At 30.4% G+C, this 19035-nt stretch overlaps 1 protein-coding gene across 1 annotated transcript; it reads right to left on the reverse strand.

The window, feature by feature from the left end:
- Positions 1–17305, reverse strand: LOC139524082 (cell adhesion molecule CEACAM1-like). Its single transcript, XM_071318642.1, has 9 exons — positions 17218–17305; positions 15498–15566; positions 13506–13802; positions 10361–10393; positions 10059–10091; positions 7655–7744; positions 4356–4388; positions 4106–4147; positions 1–2765 (listed from the first exon to the last, which is right to left on the reverse strand). The coding sequence occupies exons 1-9, from the start codon at positions 17228–17230 to the stop codon at positions 2704–2706; spliced, it is 672 nt and encodes a 223-aa protein (XP_071174743.1). The 5' UTR covers positions 17231–17305; the 3' UTR covers positions 1–2703.
- Positions 17306–19035: the final 1730 nt, after the last annotated feature.

Below are 19035 nucleotides of genomic sequence, written 5' to 3' on the forward strand. Positions count from 1 at the left end.
CGTAATTGAAGAACAACAAGGCTAACAATCATCATTTAAATATACCTATCTTTTAAAGACAACAATATACATCTTTTGATTGTTCAAAACCACAAAGTACGAACAAGATTATGTCAGTTTTTTATTCAACAAATTATTTCATTAAGCGGATGTTCGAGCTTTATAAATGTTATTTTAAGTAAGTATTTACATACAAAATATCTTGAGCACATTATTTATTGACACAAATGCATAAGATTGTAACTATCAGGAACAAGTTCTGTACATAAATGAAACGCCAAAAAATAAAATACAAATTGTTTTTTTTTTTGTACTGACAAATTATGTACAATTAATTAAAGTTCCTGTTGTAGGACTTTTAAACAGGCACTCATAATCTTCCTATCATTCATGACACACACGTCTAATAAGTCGGTTAGATCTTACTTTTTGTCAATTCATTACAACTTTTATTTAACCTTAACCTTAATTCGACAACCAACATAATTTCTTTTAAATCGATCACGAACTCGAAAACAGTTAACTATGTTTTATAGAACAAATTATTAAAATTGTAAATCTGAACAAACATTTAAATTTTGTTTTAATTTTCAGCTTAAATAAAAGCTTGCAAAGACCATTTATACTTTTTTCAATATTGATATTTAAAGACTAAATTTGAAAATAGAGTGGTTTTTTTTTTGGTCAAAAACCATATGTTTTTGTCTATGTCAGGAAACATTCCAAAATAACGACTGACATACGATAGGGATGACCTATGATTATAATGCATTGATTGGTTGAACAAATACATACTATATGTGTAAACAATATCATAAATAGGAACAATGTGCATGTAGATGACTTTGAAAATGGTAAAGTTCTAGGTAAAGAAAATAATATAAGAATATATTCAATTTTGAGTTAAAAGAACAAAAAACAAGGGAAACGAGTATAAATAATAATAAACTGACATATTCAACACAGTTCAAATTTCTACATTCACATTTTCATACAAATAACATTATATATCATATTTTGTTTTGTGATCGTACAGGGTAAGGGTTTATTTTACCTCAAGTTTTCCTATTGCATTCGAATACATTATCAATACAAAATTCAACATATCTTTTATTGCATATAAAAGCACACTAGTTCCCGGAGGTTTGGTAGTATCAAAACATGTACTGCTGTAAAGAATCACAATGCAAATATGCCCTCCTATTTTAATTTCATATATTTTTTTCGTCTTTCAAAAGAAATATCAATACGGGTTCTGAAACGATAAGGTTTTCCAGCTTTTATTTACATTTTTGTAGATTACTCAAAAACTCTTGAAATAGGTGGGGCAATTATATTACTTTATTTTCAAAAAGCATTTGACTCATTGTAATGGGAGTTCATATATGTGACTATAAGGAAATTTGGCTTTAAAAATAATTTTATAAAGTTTGTTTAGACAAAGTACACTGATATCAAAGGATGCATTATCAATTATTGGTGGTTTTTAGCCTGCTGCAGGGCATCTCTTGGAATTCTACAAGGATGTCCGTTTTCATCTATACTATTTGATTTTACCGTAGAAATTTTGGCAATGACGATAGGGGAAAATAAAAATGTAAAAAAATAGAAATACAATTGAACACTAAACGGAATACTTTTAAAATCTGCCTACTCTTCAATAAAGAGAGATGTCTCTCTAATAATCAATTAAATAAAAATAGTTGGTACTTTCTCAGGTTTAAAGTTGAATAAAACAAAAACAAAAACTGAAGGGAATTGGCTAGGTCATTTGAGACACAGTAAAGGTAAATTTGAAATTATAAATTGGTGTATTGTACCTATCAAAAGCCTGAATATACTTTGGTTACAATAAACAAAAAGATAAAAATTTACACATGAAACAAATAATTTTATAATGTAAAAAAAATAATATATGATTGCAGAAAAAAAGGTCTCACTTTTCAGGAAAAACATGTTATCATCAAATGTTTTGCCAAACTTAACATATATTGCACCAAACACTAATACTCCTAAAGAAATGTTGCAAGATTTTAACTCTAATTTACAATAGTATTCACAATTTTATTTTGAAAGGTAAGAGACAAAATAAGATCGACTCTTTTAAACGATTTTATTTGGGATGGGACTTTAAGATGACAGAAATTGATGCATACATAAAAGCACTGCATATCAGCTGGATTCTCAAGTTAAGACAAGATACAAATTTTAAGAATACAAATATTCCAAAATTCTATTTCTAGGAAAAAAACTTCTTGTGTTTAAAACGAATTTGAATAATATTTTGCAATACCAAATATTTAGAAAATGAAATCTTCGTACTGAAACTAAGGTTAAAGTCGTAAATGACTTACACATTATGTTGAATTAAGAGATTAACAAAAATAATGAACACAAGCAAACACTCCACACTAAAAAAAAGGTTGTGATTTTTTACTAAACATGAAGTGGTTTTGTATGTTTTTTCATATATTTTATTTTACAATTCTAAATAAATAAAAAATGTAGCATTTCGAAAATGTTCACAACCTGCCAAGTGGAATTCGCCTTTTTAATAAAATTGCTAAAATATCTAATTTTGTCTCAGGTTTTAATCTGTGAGTTCTTTTTTACAATGCTTAACATTTGCTCTATGCTGTAAGCCTAAAGGAAGCAATAATTTCCTACTCCTTAAGTAGTAAAATGCAGTGGTATTCTAAATTATTATTGAAATTCCGTGTATCCATTGTTCCTTTTTCCTGGATTCGGTTCTTCATGATTCAATACTGAAAAGATACACAATAAGTCATATCATAATAATATGTACGATATTCCTAGTATTTAGTAAGGTACATGTCCATATGACGTAGTTCATCTGATCAATGTAAGTTTCTCTGATAATATTAAGTATACGTATATACCTGTACAATATGCTGAAGCCTTACATCGATTCTTTTTAGTATATAATAAATCAAATATGAGAATTTGAGTCTAATCGGTGAACATGAATTTGACAGCTAATGCCCCTTTACAATTGCGCTATATCGGAATATACAAAGTAAAGAAGTCATGACTGATAACAAAGACAATTTGACCCTCATACGTCGATAGCTTAACCAAGACTGTTAAAGTTTTAAAACAAACCAAATAAAAAGATACAAACAATAAGCGCTGTAAGGAAAATATTTTTTTAATAGTTTCAGTCTTATAAGTTAGCAGAACTGATAAATGATAGTTAAACTTGATGCAGTGATGAAAGGTTAAATGATAATTTGGAACAATACTATAAGTCGGCGATAAAACGCATCAGAGTTCCGTCTTCTAATGAGCCTCACCGTCATCCTGGTGCTTTTCTTTGGAAAAATGGTGAGATTGTGGAAACTTTCAGAAAATGAGGACAACCCAAGAAAGGATTTTGTAACAAAACCGAGAATGTATCCGCATGTGAGGTAAAATTTTATTGCCCGTGTTAAAGGACTCACCTTGACTTTCAGATGAAGAACAGCAATAAAAACTCTTTTCACTTGTTTGGTTTTTTTTTGGTTTTTTCTTGCTATGTACAAACGAACTTTGAGTCATGGATCGATGACAACACTAATCATTTCTTTTCTATATATTAAACAATATTCTCCGTGCGTAAATAACACAAAATGGTTAAAACTAGCTTTTGATAGAAATATGCAAGACAATAACAAAAAGATATTGTTAAATTCTATGTTTTCAAACGTTAGAACTTGAAAATGACTCGTTAGTTTTGAGTGTTCCCGGATTGTCTAGATTTTCTACCTCTTTTAAAAAAGATAAAAAAAGTTATCAAAAAGATAGGGTCGTTGGTTCCCTGTTTAGCTCAGTAGGGTCATTGATAAAAATTGAGAATGGAAATGGTGAACGCGTGAAAGAGACAACAACCCGACCAACGAGCGGAAAACAGCTCACTACAAAATGTTGGTATTTTACAAGTAATCCTTCTGTCTTATCTTTTTTATACAGTTTAGTTCTTTCAACAATTGTGTTTTTCTGTCTGTTGATTTGTTTCCCAACAGAATTAAATTTAATTTTAAGACCACCTATAAAATGTATAACGTCAGACCAATTAAAACACAGAGGTTATACTTAACATACTAACCGTGCTTGTTTTCATTTTTTTCATCTTCATTGACATCCTCATCTATAAGAAAACAAAATTGGAAGTATAGATGTATAATAAAACAAGTATGCTTAGGGTCTTAACAATTTGATAATAGATAATTGTGACAGATTTTAAAGTTTTGAACTCATATAATTCAAAATGTTCTAATTCGTATCTTTCAACAGACAGGCATGGTGAGGCATCGAACAAAAATACAATGCTAACTACATTACACAAAAATACTAACTGTCAGATAACTTGTTTTCATCATCTTGAAAACCTACAAAAAAATATGCAAATAGTTTATCAACAAAAGGAATGTGTACAAGCAAGTTCACAGTAATAATACTTCAATATTTTTCACGTTTGAATTGTTTTCATTTTACTTGTTAGCATCTTTACAATGAAAAGGATATAGTGAGCTTTGTACCCATAGAGATCGTAAACGGGAACAAATGCTTTGCGCTTGACAACAAGAAAGAACTTCCTTGCATATCCAACATGTACACACATAAAATCTTGCATAAGTATATATACACATGGAAAAAAGTATTGCAACACCAAATTGAAATTAAAATTAAAATAACACTTTTTATTTTTTTGTGATATAATTTGTTAAAATAGACCTATTTAAACATTATTGAAATATCACCTGAGTTTAATCAATAAATGTTGACTTGATAAGTTCTTCTCTGCACATACAGCTACTGTACCCGTAAACAGCAAAACAGATGTGTTTATCTTCATTGTTTTCAATACTTTAAATAACCAAGTTTATAAAGTTATGTGATTGACACCATGTAATGGGTCCTCCACAAGTCTTAACTGCAGAAATAAGGCAGATAAACAGCATGAGAGAAGCAGGAATGTCGCTGAGAAAACCACACGTATTGTTGGTCATCACCATCCCACTATAAGTCGTTTTGAGAATAAAAATCAGGCAATAAACGGTGTTAAAGACCTTCCGAGATCAAGAAGACCCCTATACCATCTGCTAGGGAAAATCAAGCATAATGAAGGTTGGTCAGAAGAAAACCCATTGCATACAATACAATCCTAAACAGAGAGTGGTGGGCATACATAAGCTTTTAACAAGAACTGTTCGAGATCGACTCATCGCTACTGGTTATCGTGCGATCAGACCATTTCGGGGACCATTGCTTACGAACAGACACACAGTTGTCCGTATCCAATGTAGTGCGGAGCTCGCCAAAATTGGAAATTAGCATCGTGGAGGAAGATCCATTGTTCCAATGGAATTCGGTTCATCTTTGTTGGCCCGATCGTAGCCCGGATTTGAACCATATGATCGAGCATATATGGGACACTATTGGGCGTAAAGTGCGCGGAAGGACACCCCAGTTCAAACACGTCATGACATAAACAATGCCCTTAATCAGAAATGGTTACTGCTACCTTAGCAACAATTTAAATTAGTCGATTTATGGCAGGAATCAGAAGACGTCAAGCGGCGGTTATCCGATTGAATTGAGGCTGCGCACAAAGTACTAATTATTTGGCATTAAACGATCAACCATGATGTGAACAATCATCTTAAGATTTATTTTGAAATGTCAGACATTGTAAAGTTCGACTACAGTAAAAGTTGTAAATTTTTTTGTACAAAAAACACTTCATTTTGTTATAAAAATTGTGGTTAGATAATACTTTTAAATGCCAATATTATCATAAACTATGTTTCAATATCATTTTACAAATATTTTATCATAAAAGAGGCTGATTTTTCATGTTTTAAAAAATTAGGTGTTGCAATACTTTTTTTCATGTGTATATATACATGTACATGAAGATGTGATAAGTTTAAGGATATTATTAGTTTGTTTTATGTTTTATTGTTGTTTCATAAGAAACACTCGCCTTATTTGAATTTTGATGGACAGTTGGCAATCATACCACAAATCCATATTTCAATATAAGTATATATATATGCGGAAAATAGCTTGTTCACTTTTATGTTTGTCCATCTGATGAGTGAAGCCTTTTTCAACTGATTTTTATAGTTCGTTCTTATGTTGTACTGTTATACCACTGTCCCAGGTTAGGGGAGGGTTGGGATCCCGCTAACATGTTTAACCCCGCCACATTATTTATGTATGTGCCTGTACCAAGTCAGGAGCCTGTAATTCAGTGGTTGTCGTTTGTTTATGTTTTACATAATTTTTTTTGTTCATTTTTTTACATAAATAAGGCCGTTAGTTTTCTCGTTTGAATTGTTTTACATTGTTTTAGCGGGGCCTTTTATAGCTGACTATGCGGTTTGGCTTTGCTCATTGTTGAAGGCCGTACGGTGACCTATAGTTGTTAATGTCTGTGTCATTTTGGTCTTTTGTGGATAGTTGTCTCATTGGCAATCATACAATATCTTCTTTTTTGTACTAAATAACAAAACAGATGACTTCGTAATTTTAAAACTTGTGTCTTATCTTTTGTAATTTTTCAATTGTTTGAGAATCAAATATTTTCAATTTAAGCAATGTCCGTATTGGAAAAAAAAGGTATGCTAAGTCGTGAGTAGTAGAAAAGCTGTTGAAAGGAAATGTACGATGATTTAAATTTACAATTTGTCTGAATCTGAAGTTTTTATGAAATGAAGTAAAACGTATAATCATTAAGTATCTATGACAGTAATACAATAGTTACCAATATAGTAACTGTATACCTTTCACAATAGAATACCACCAAATTATAATAATTTCAGTTTCTAAATACACATATGTTGGGCAAATTATCAATGACGTCAAAAACTCATTTTGTAACAAAGAAGCAACCACCGAACAATGCTTAACCTTTTTTTTACTGTATTATGTCTATTTCATTTCCGTTTTTTTTTGTTTGTTTTATCAGTTGCTATGCTTAAAGTAAATTAATACATGTGACAAAAAAAAATTGATATAACGCTTACATTGACTAATGTTTTGCCTTTAACGATAAGCAAAACAGAATATTACATAGCAAGCTGAAAGGCTACGAGAAATGAAATGAAAAAGAATTCACAGAAACTAAACGTCCTGTTTGACACATTTTTGATACAAAGTAATAAACGAAAAATATATAAGATTTACAACAACCAATAATTACATTAGATATATCTTTTATTATGATACAGTTATTTTGATTGGGTAACAGCAGTTTCGCGTCCTTCTGAAATTAACATTCATTACACAATGAAGATGACACGAGATCCCACAATAAAGTTCACAGTTAAATTAAATCAAAACTTGATAAAAATCGTGTTTCATGATTCTAGCTTAAAATGTAATCATAAGTATTGAATGCTTATTTTTGTAACTTCATATGGGTGTAAAGGTGTTGACCGTGAGCGCATTTTTAGAATGAAGCTCTTCCGCGCTTTATACAAAATGTACTTCGGTCAACACTTTTACACCCCAATGAAGTAACAAAAAGGAGCATTCAATTTTTAAATGAATTACACGCTCCTCCTGGTTGCGTTTTTGATATTGTTTGAAGTCTTGGATATTTCCTAAAAAAAACAGTAAAAAAAATTCTACGTTTCATATTACTTACGCTTTGTTTTTCTTCGTATGACAAGTAAAACAACAATCAAAACCAAACTGATACCAGCTATTGCACCAACACTGATACCTGCTTTAACTCCTGTAGTATTGAAAGATTATTGTCACGCTCGACATAAAAAATAACATGTATAAAAGACGATGCTACAGAGTACAAACTAAATATTAAGTAAGTCTGTATGAGGAACAAAAACATTAAACAGTCATTATGCTTTCCATGAATGCATTTAATCGAGTATCGATTTAATGCATGGACATCTGGTTCATAATATGTACTGTAATCTATAAACATCTACAATTAAGACTTTTTTGTTGTCATGATATTGTTATTATTATATAAGTTTATGTTGGCCTAATTTGTTTAGTGTGGCCTGATAGTTGTTAAGAAAATAATCTTATAACTGTGCAGTTTAGAAATCACTGGAACAATCATAGATACTGATGGAATGACCGGAACTTTCAATTTGACTTACATAACGATTCCAGAATGATCATAATAAAAGATGCGTTATTCAAACTTCTTATATTGTTCTAGACACTTCCGTTCTACAATTTTCTAGGACAACAGTGTTCTAGAGATTTCCGTGACAACTATATATATACAGACACTAAAGTTAAACTTTCAGACATAGACATCGATAGACATTAAAATTATCAGCAGTTTGATGGACACTTTTATTTTACAAATTACATCATACTAGATTGTGACCTATTGGACGTAATATTCTGATTGAATTCCATATAAGATTTCCGGATAAAGAAAAGATTAAGGATTGGACATATATGTTGACAGTTAGGTTGACATTTCTTTTTGTGTAATACTTCTTGTAAACTTGTGTATAATAAATATTGATAAATTTTATTATTGATTTATGTCTTTTGTTGATTACAATTTAAAGGTGATTCTGGCCATAACACTGTTTAAAGATGATACAATTAATGCATGACTAAACAGGCGGAAACTCGGTTGAAATAGAACAAAAGAATCGAAGCTCTTTGTTAGAGAAGGCGATAAATGCTTACTGTAATGTTTACTATAGTAAAAAAAAAAAATTAAGTTAATAGAAACAAAAAAATGACAATTTTATGCTCAATTACGAAGTGTTTAATTTTAAAAACACCATTTGCATAAGTTTTCAATTATCTATTTCATAGTTAGGCAGAACAATTAGATATCAGGTCTGACGTATATACTAAATTTAGTCCTGGTATCTATGATGGGTTTATCATAACCACTTTTCCAAAACATTTTCTGCTTGTTTATTATTTTTATTTTTTATAATTGAACAGCTGTTATCATGAAGTTTACACACATGTACATTTTGTTTGTGCTAAGTGTTAAATCTTTTGGAAAAAAAGACGGATAGTGTGTACTTGAAATTCATTAATGTAGTTCAATCCATCTCTATTGGAATGCGAAGTTGAATTGATGATACACATTGGTAAATGTATAAACGATTTAATAAGATGTAGTCAATGAAAAATATTCCATAGTAGGAATACTTAATTATTGTTTGGAAAAGAAGTTTTCTTGTAGATGATTTTTTTTTAATTGACTTTAGATTTCTTCCTAAAAATCATTAGCGTCTACTGTTATTGTGAAAGGTGAAAATTTTAACCTCATAAGCTTGTTTTTTTTTTTGTATATGTCTAAACCAAGTTTTATACTAATTATAAATTTAAAAAGCAAAATCATATGGGTCGTTCGCTGACAGAAAGTTTTTTCCGTTACTATTCACGATAAGAATGCATCCCCTTTTTTAACTGGTACAAGACGATAAATTGTTCGAAAAAGAAAACAAAATACACGAACAGACTCAGAATGACATCATTTTGTTATTGCTCGTATATTTCTGTACCTATATACATAAACAAAAATTACGTATAGATTAAAAGATATATAGCATGGGTAAACTTTTATATTCTCATGTATCGCACTTAGAAGACTCACAAAGAAGTAAAAGAGACGGAATGACATAAATATGAAGTAATTGACATATCAATATTCTTATAGTTTGAAACATACTCCAATAAAATAACCAAAGTCATTCACAAGATCTTTTGTTAAGAATATAAAACATGTTCTTATGTAATACGTTTAATGAATATTTTATTTAGCAGATAAACAAGTTCATCCACTGTGATAAAATGGAAAGGAAAATCATCCATTCGTTTGATTTGTTTGAGATTTTGATTTTGCCATTCGTTAATACAACACAAACGAAATCACGCTGTTGGTATTTTGGTTTTACTTCCGTTTACAAAGTTTGTCTAAAATAAGAATGATTGATTAACTTGATAGCATATTTAATATTAGACTTAATAAACGTTATTTATCGGTTGTTCAAAATATAACACATAACAAACGGTTATGGTACAGGTACAGACATACTTACCACCCGATAATCCCCCTTTGTCATCTTTAGGATCTACAAAACAAATAACACAGAAACCTTCATTAGGATCAGTATATTGTATACAAGTAACTTCTAGCTATTGGATTGAGTAGGTTCCAGTTTGAAAATCACATAGATGTCACTAGACAACATTTCACGAAAGAACAATTGACGTAGAAGTTAGGAAACAAATAAATGTTTATATAAAGATGTGCGAGGTCAAGACCAACTATAAAAGTAGACTTTTACATAGCACTGCATAATCGTAAATATATATCCAGAACATGAACAAACAAACTCACCAACTAATAATCCTTCTTTGTCACTTTCAGGAGCTACAACAAACAAGCATGCATATTTTGAAAATGAAAGCAAAACGAAATGTTATTTGGATAACGATGATTTAATTCCATATTACTCAAACAAACACTTGTGTTTAAATCAATAAGTTTTAACCTCATATGTGAAAGTATGATAAAGAACGTGAATATAAAGTTTGAATTTGCGAAACTACAATTCAAATCAAATATTAAGGATTAAATAAATGGAACCACATTCATGTCCTTAATAAAAAAAGAAAAGAAAAAAAAAACCGTTAAAAATTACATGCGTCTGAAGCGCTTTTATTGATATATCTTCATCAGGAACTGGACTTATGGAGGGGGATTTATTGTTCAATACGAAACTAACCTCATCATTGATTTTTCATCCAATGATGGATAATGCTCAAATGGATAAAGGAAGATGTGGTATGAGTTGCATTGAGACAACCCTCCATCAAAGTCACAATTCATCAAATTAAAGTATTATAGACCAAGTACGGATGTCAGCACGGAACCATGGCTCCATCAAACAGCAAGCTATAAAGACCCCTAAAAATGACTAGCGTTTGAATATTCAAACGGGAAAACCAACGTTTTATTCTATACAGAAAACGAGAAACGAGAGACTCTTGTGAAACACATCAACAAACGACAACTTCTGAACATCAGATTCCTAAATAAGGACAGGTGCAAACACATGCAGTGGGTTTAAACGTTTAAATGGGTACCGACCGTTACCATTATCTGAAACAAAGTGTAACATCACAACATGAAAAGACACACTATAAAATATCAACTGAAATGGCTTAACTCAATCAAAAAACATATCAACAACAGTGAATATACACTAAACGAATAAAGGAGTTTATTCAGTAAGACCTCTTTTTGGACCCAAAATATAGCAGTTTTACAAAGTCATAAAAATGTAATCTTTTAGCCAATTATTGGAAAAAAAGAATACTTCTGCTACATAAATATGGACTGTTTTTGACAATACAATGCACATATATCGGATACTAGAATCCTTAGGTCTCAAGCAAAACTACTAAAATCTTCATAATCTAAGTATATGAGTTAAATTTTAGACGGTTTCAATCTTAAATGAAAGTGCCCGCATTTGTGATCATTCTTAATATTTAAATGTAAGTTGTATTTTGTGATAATACATAACATATATAAAGGTTGAGAGTGAACACAGTTGCGGCCAGTTTCATTTTTGACAAAAAACATCAGAAAAGTGACATATTATGGCATATTTGATAGACTTTTCATACTTTAGTTTGAATTTGAGCGTCATAAATGACTAAATTAGTTAAAATCTATTACATAAGATAATTGAATCGACTGAAGTAGACACTTAAGTGTTTTAAAAGTGTCCAACATCTTTCATCGGATGAACATGACATTTGATGCCAAAATCGGCCATTACTTGACCTACATGACAGTGTACTCCTTTGATCTATGATAAAATGCAAATACAACATTAATAAAATAAGGGATGAATAAATGAAGACAACAGTTGTATACCACTGTGATATGTTAAACAATTTCAGAAAAACTATAATTACCTTGAATAAAAGTCCGCCAATTGCAAAAATATACACAGGTAAATGAAAATAAATTTGTTGTCAGGTATACAGTTTAAATGGAGAAAGAAAATATTTTTACCTAATAGATAAGTTGTTGTTACCAAAGCGATTTTCGTCAGGAACATTAAAAGTTAAATACATTGAAGCCAAGGATATAGCTGTATATAAAAAGACCTTAAAAAAAGCACTTGAAAATAAATATAAAATAGAAGATGAAGTATGATTGCCATTTAGACAACTCTCCACAAGAAACCGAATGACAAAAGTCACCGCAAAGAGGCGATTTGATATAATCGTGACGATGAAATTAATACAATCAAGCTTAATTCATATCGGAATAGGATTTATGTTATTATGATATGTCGAACTCATTTTGAACAATATCTCGAATTTTAATTGAAAGCATATCCAATGTGTTCATTTCTGACTTTTTTTGTTGTCGAACCAATTTTAAAAGAATAGTCTTTCACTAAGGATTGGTCGATACAAAGTAAGCTTGACCGAAAGTGGTAAAAACGGCTAGCAGTATAAAAACTGAATAGTTCAACAACGCAAATAAAACCAAACGATAACCAATTGTTTTAATGTGATGACCAATCAAAAGGCTAGAAGATTTTAAATTGGTGTTGAGAAAGGGGGAATGAGTCGGCTGCAGATTAAAAAAATATTACTCTACTTCATAACTCAAAGCCGTAAAACATTATTCTAATGCAATATGTTTGTAACGATAATTTTCATTGGACGTTGACAAATTTTGAAGGGGCAAATGTCAAGTTCTACAAGTGCGTAACCTAAAACAAACAACCATTTTGATTTTTTTTTGTGGTATGTATTTCTTTAAAAAAAAACATGAAAGTCACATTTTGATACACAAAATCTCCTTTTTTTCAACATTGAAACCATTCTGAAGCGTACGAAAGGTATGAATACGTCAAGTGTTTATGTTTGACATCGTGAGTATACATATGACATCAAATTGTTTCGTTGCTCACGACAATGCAACGCTTTCGTGGACTTTTTCACTTAACGCCAAAATATTTATTTAATGAAATATTTTTTAATTTGGTGCATAAGAATGGAGACAACTGTATTGTACTTTTAGCTTGTCCTTTTTAAAACTTGATTTTACTGGCGCAAATATCCGTTTACATAGGTTCACTACGCGTCGCTTGGTAAACTAAATTTGCAACAGTAAAATCTACGTTTTACGAAGGCCAAGCTTAAAATACAATACAGTTATCTCCTAAATATTGTTACACTGTAACATTAATGTTTTAACTATTTATTTTGTATTGCTACATTAAGTATGGAGACATCATACCAGGTATTAAAATATATATCGCATTTTATTTGCAACAAAAACAAAACAAAACATGTCACCCCGAACAATATCCAGGGGTTCCATTAAGCAATATAAATACAAAGGGCAATGCTTATGATACATGTGATAATAACAGTCGTAATAAACATTTCATAGATACCAGGATTAAAATTTTGTGTTTTCACCAGCGATAATAATAATCATAATTACATACTCAAATCAACTTGAACTTTGAAATTGACTGATGTGTCTCCTATGTGTGAACACGTCCATTGTATGCCAGTTTCATTTTCCGTCAAAACACTGAAATCTACATATATTGCAGACGTACTGATCCGAAATGTATATGGTGGAGTCGATGTCACCAAACAGCCAGATATCAAACAAACTGACATAGATTTCCCAGCTTTACTCCAAACTGCTTGAGTAGAAAATCCAGGAATATCACATATCAGACTGTATGTTGTAGAACCAACTTCATTACTTCCATTGTATGAAACCGTAAGAGAACCTACAACCACATAGTTTTGATACACTAAAGTAATTAAAATGTCAACTTTCAATCAATCAAGCTGTGTAAAATTAAACCCATATTAAACATTGTGTATTTAAAAAGACTGGTAAATTTCTAGTGATTAACTTCAATAATAAATCAGTTGACCTAATAATATCATTAGTTAAAACTGTCCTGTATAGGTAGCGTTCACACAATGCCGATGTTTGGCACCTACTAAATGCGAAGGTTCATTATTTGATCAATGTCTGCTCCATGTCTGATACCATTTGGAAGAAGTTGGTAGATGTCGAGACAATATTTGTTCACTGCATGCTCTCTCTGTCGGATTGTTTTCGGAAGAATTGAGAAGACGTAGGAACACGTATTGTAGTTGCTCTTTCAAAATACAAAAGATACAAATCGGATAATAATCGGATTAAGTAGGAGATTATCAGGACGAATGTAAGTGGGTGTGGTTGAATCGAGACACTTCTTGGACAAATCTTATAGTCAGGGATAAAACCTGTTTTTACAGTTTTATATAAGCCACAAATCACAGGATGTTGATAAGATTTGACAACTATTAATTGGGAATGATACTATCAAGGACGGCAGTGAAAATCTAAAAATTATAACTAAAGAGTTAAATATTGACTATTTTCCAGGACTAATTATTCTCTTGTGATTATTATTGGTTAACGAACGTCGTCACAAAACCCATATCCCTTGGGTGTTGCTAACCCATATACCAGGACGTCGCTATCCATATCCCGGGGGACGTCACGCGCGTTTTTCTTAATACCATGGCTGTTCCTTGTGAAATAAGGAACTCTGTAGATTATCCATGATGTCTCTGATTAGATATTTAATCCACTAACGATTTGATCTTATTATGTCGATTATTTGCATCCATTTTAGTAAATGCATCACTTGGCTGCCACTTTGTCAATGAACGGAACTACTGACTTAGCTATGAAAATCACCTATGTTGACGTGCTACCGTCTATGATGTAACTCTCAAAACATTTGGCGCCAAATTCGACTCATCCCAAATTCTCTGTCTACGGCAAAAGAACAAATTATATTTGACTACCTGCAGGGTTCTACCAAAGGTATTACCCTACACTCAGTAAAATATATCCCAAATTCACTAATTTCAATTAAAGATTTTTAGAAAAAAAATGTTGCTTTCACCTTTCACTTTGTTGTCGAATATCTCTAAACATTTCTACATTCGGACTGGAGATAAATTCGTTATTTACGTTCATATTCGTAGATGTGGATATTTTAATACCATTATTTACAATGTATACCCTTCAGCTTTGCCTCATGTTGTACATACTAGATACTTCATGGTGTTGAAATATAAATATCTAAGGATATGAAAGTAGATAACATATAATATTCTAGTTTTCACTACTACAATACTTCGTTGTGTCGTACCTTCTTGCCTTTTACTCGTATTAGTTTCATTAGTATGTAACATGATTGTAATATTACCTTTCAGATCTGTGCAATTCTACGGCCCCAAATTTGTTATCTTCAATTTGTCTAAAGTATTATCACAGTGACTATAACATGTATCAATTATACAAAAAAATAAAAAAAATTCTAAAATCTTCCAACATGTATTTCAGCAATAAACTAGTTTGGAAAATCATAACAGAGCGACATAAGACGTGAACATAAAAACATAAAATAAAATCTTACCATAAACTGAAGACACTTCAAACACATACAGTGTTACAATGGCTGTCGAAACCCAGAAATGCATATTACCTGCAAAATATTCTGATATTATGTTATTATACTTTTATAATTTATACATCTGTTATATTGATAGGATATGACCTAATCTTAGGCTTTACAAACTTTTTACCCCATTTAGGTATAATACCAACATCCGGTAAGAAAATGATTCCCTTGAAATCGACAGTTGTAGGAAATTTATCTTACATTTCATTGCAGTAAAAACATCTGTGCCATAGACATGTATTCTGTGTGTTTCAAACCACCATTATTTTCTTGTTTGGTCATTCTATAGAATATTTTGGAAACTTGGGGTAACAGAGTTACTTACACTTGTACTAAGGAAGTAGTTATCAAAGGTACCAGGAATATAATTCAATACGCCAGACGCGAGTTTCGTCTACATAAGACTCATCAGTGACGCTCAGATCAAAATAGTTATAAAGCCAAACAAGTACAAAGTTGAAGAGGGTTAACATTTGATAGATTAACTTCCAGTGATGGTTATTTAATTTTTATACGAAATGAAACATTATGTGCCTTTTTTTTCTATATTACTGGACTGGAAAACACTTTACTCAAGACAAGTATTTCTTTATTATTAACAATGATGAATTCTACACATTTTTTGAAAAGTGCAAACATAACAATGACTAATAGGGAAAAGTCAATGGTGGTATTACACCATAATTAAATACATGTACATTTACATTGATTCGGTTCACGTTATTCTGTATCCTGTTAGAAATTCGTGCAAACAGCTAGTTCTTGGTCAAGATTTAAACTTAAACAGGTATTGATTTGAATAAATCAAATATTTGTTAAACAAGTTAAAAGCTGGATTTACCATTGATGTTTCCTGGACTGCACATTATTGAAAGAACAATATTGATCTTTGAACTGTTGACCCTTAAATTGAAATGCTTCTTTATCTTCTTGATATTCAACATATTTATTGGTATCATGCTAATAAAACAAGGGCATGGTAAATTTTTAGAAAATTATTTGTTTAAATTGTTCCTACTTATTTAATTACAGTGACCTTGACCATTGACCTCAAACTCGATATGTGTCTTTCCCTTTTTCATTTTCTATCCACATAGGTTTTGTTTTAATCCAGCAAAGGAAAATTAAGTAACCATCCGGCAATCAATTTTAACAGGTTTTTTTTTTCAGAAACAGTCACCTTAACTTTTGACATACCCCATACATAGTCAACAGGGATTCTCATACCTTCAATACATCGTTTATCTGTATGAGTGCAATCATGGATCTAAAACTAGTTACTTATCGAAAATATTGTTTTTCTTTTTGTGCTTTCACAATGTTTTTAAGTAACCGTTAATACTTTTGACCTATTGATCTCGAAATCAATATTATTTTCTTTCTTTTTTATATCTATCATCTGTATATTTTTTTTTTTGGTAATCTAGTTCATAAAAAACACTCAAGTTACGATCCATAAATCATTTTCATGTTTAGGAGGAACGACTCTGCATACGGGCAATAAGCGTGCCGAAATAGTTGTTGTTCTATATCTAATATTTTTATCGTTTTTGTACATGTATATATCTTATTAGTATCGTTGCACAAATTTCATTAATTATTACATTTTTATCAACATCTTACTGCATTTAATTTGAACTTATCAAAATTTTGAATAAAATATAAATACATTTACCTTTTATGTTCATAGAAATCTGGTTTTCTTTTCATAAAATATCCTTTATATATAGTTTGTTTACTAGTATTCATAACGTAAACGGAGATCACACACCTGCGCGCGCAGTGACATAATGTTGAAATTCTGAAATACTATGTAATATGAGCGGATGTTTTTGTATGTTTCTTTGTGTGGTATGCTGAACAAAGATGAATTGTATATTTTGAATAACAAAATACAGAATGACCTTTAAATAAAAGAATTCAATATCGCATTTAGGTTTTATAGAAAAGAAAAATACTACTTAGATAATCGTACCAATTTATTACTAGCATTAAGTAAATGTTGGTTTTTTTAATTCTGTATAGATATTTTACAATAGAAAATGCCGCTTGAGGACCAATAAAACCTGAAATAATCGAAAAGCAGACATCTAGTATATAAATAGATATATTTTTGTATTTATGTAAAGAGACATTTTAACTATTAATAACGAAGATTGGTAGTTCTAAGTATAAATAACTTTCTTGACATTTAATCTTGTTTTCCTTTATCTTTTTTCCACGAAAATTTAAATTATCATTTCGTGGAATATCGCATTTAAATGTCTTATTTGGAGGTCATACATCTGCAAACCGATATACTAATCTAATTTCAAAATTTATTTAGATTTAAACTATTAGATTTTATGACAGTGCGTTTGGTATGATACACAAAATTATAGAAATCTAATTACTGAAATGTTATAACATGAAATCCTAAGGTGTATTCTTTTGGAGACTTTAAAAAACAATATTAAAAAAGGAACAATCAACCTTCATTTAAATGATCGTATCACCGAAAATATATACCTTAGACAATTTCTAAATGTTCTAAGCAGGCTAAATTTTTCTACACACCTCTTTTATTTCATTTGTATTGTGTTTATTTGTATACATATAACGTTTGAAAATGAAAAATGACTGCTTCTTGAATGAAAATAAGATAATGGATTATGATGTGTTATAATGAATAAAATATAATTGAAGAGTAAACTTAAACAAACAAAATAACTACAGATAAACGATACATTAATGTTGTCATTAGGAGGTAATTTCTTAGTATCGACAAAGTTACGAGTTGATTAAAAAAAAATACTATCAAAATTCTCTACCAATGAAAACTCGTGAGAAGATATAAATTCAGACATACAACAGACCAGGATCTTGGCTTAGGAAATGTGCATCAACTTATGGAGGCTTTTAAATATCTTTTTTTTTATTTATCAAATTACTTAACGATTATGTCGATGATAATAGGATCATAGTTGATTCGAGCAAGTATTTAACGTTTCGAATATATTGGTAATGCAAATCAAAATTCAGATGTCAATTTCAGTAATATAACATTATATTAGAATCAGAACATGAATTGTTCGATAATAAAACAAAAATTAGTATCTACAATACCATTTATATTTTATCGACAATATGTGACTGATATTTATCGCAAATGCCTCACTGAATGAAGGTGGGATAATTTTGTTGAAAGAAGGGAAAACAGAAATACCTTTTGTAATTTAGACTAACAAGTCGTTTTTAGTGAACAAATTAAATAAAAAGAAAAACATCATTGGCCGAAAATTTAAAACACATTATTGATGTAACCATAATCCATGTCTTACAATAATTGTATCTTGAATATAGTATTTAGAGTCCCCCTCCTCCTCTTTTCAACTGTTACTGTTTCACTGACATAATTCACACTTAATAGTATCTCCTTTTTCATTATGATATACATCTATATTCTATACATTGCCACCCATAATTTCTATATTATTGAGGTCGTTTCCCGCTA

Source organism: Mytilus edulis, chromosome 5 (genome assembly GCF_963676685.1).
Source record: "Mytilus edulis chromosome 5, xbMytEdul2.2, whole genome shotgun sequence".
NCBI lineage: Eukaryota > Metazoa > Mollusca > Bivalvia > Mytilida > Mytilidae > Mytilus > Mytilus edulis.

Bases quoted from the DNA above. Each gene is read 5' to 3' on its own strand.
- LOC139524082 (XM_071318642.1), bottom strand. The intron at 10,394-13,505 runs GTATGTAATTAT...TGTTTGTTGTAG, and splicing joins CAAAGTTCAAGTTGATTTGA to CTCCTGAAAGTGACAAAGAA. The intron at 10,092-10,360 runs GTGAGTTTGTTT...TTTGTTTTGTAG, and splicing joins CAAAGAAGGATTATTAGTTG to ATCCTAAAGATGACAAAGGG.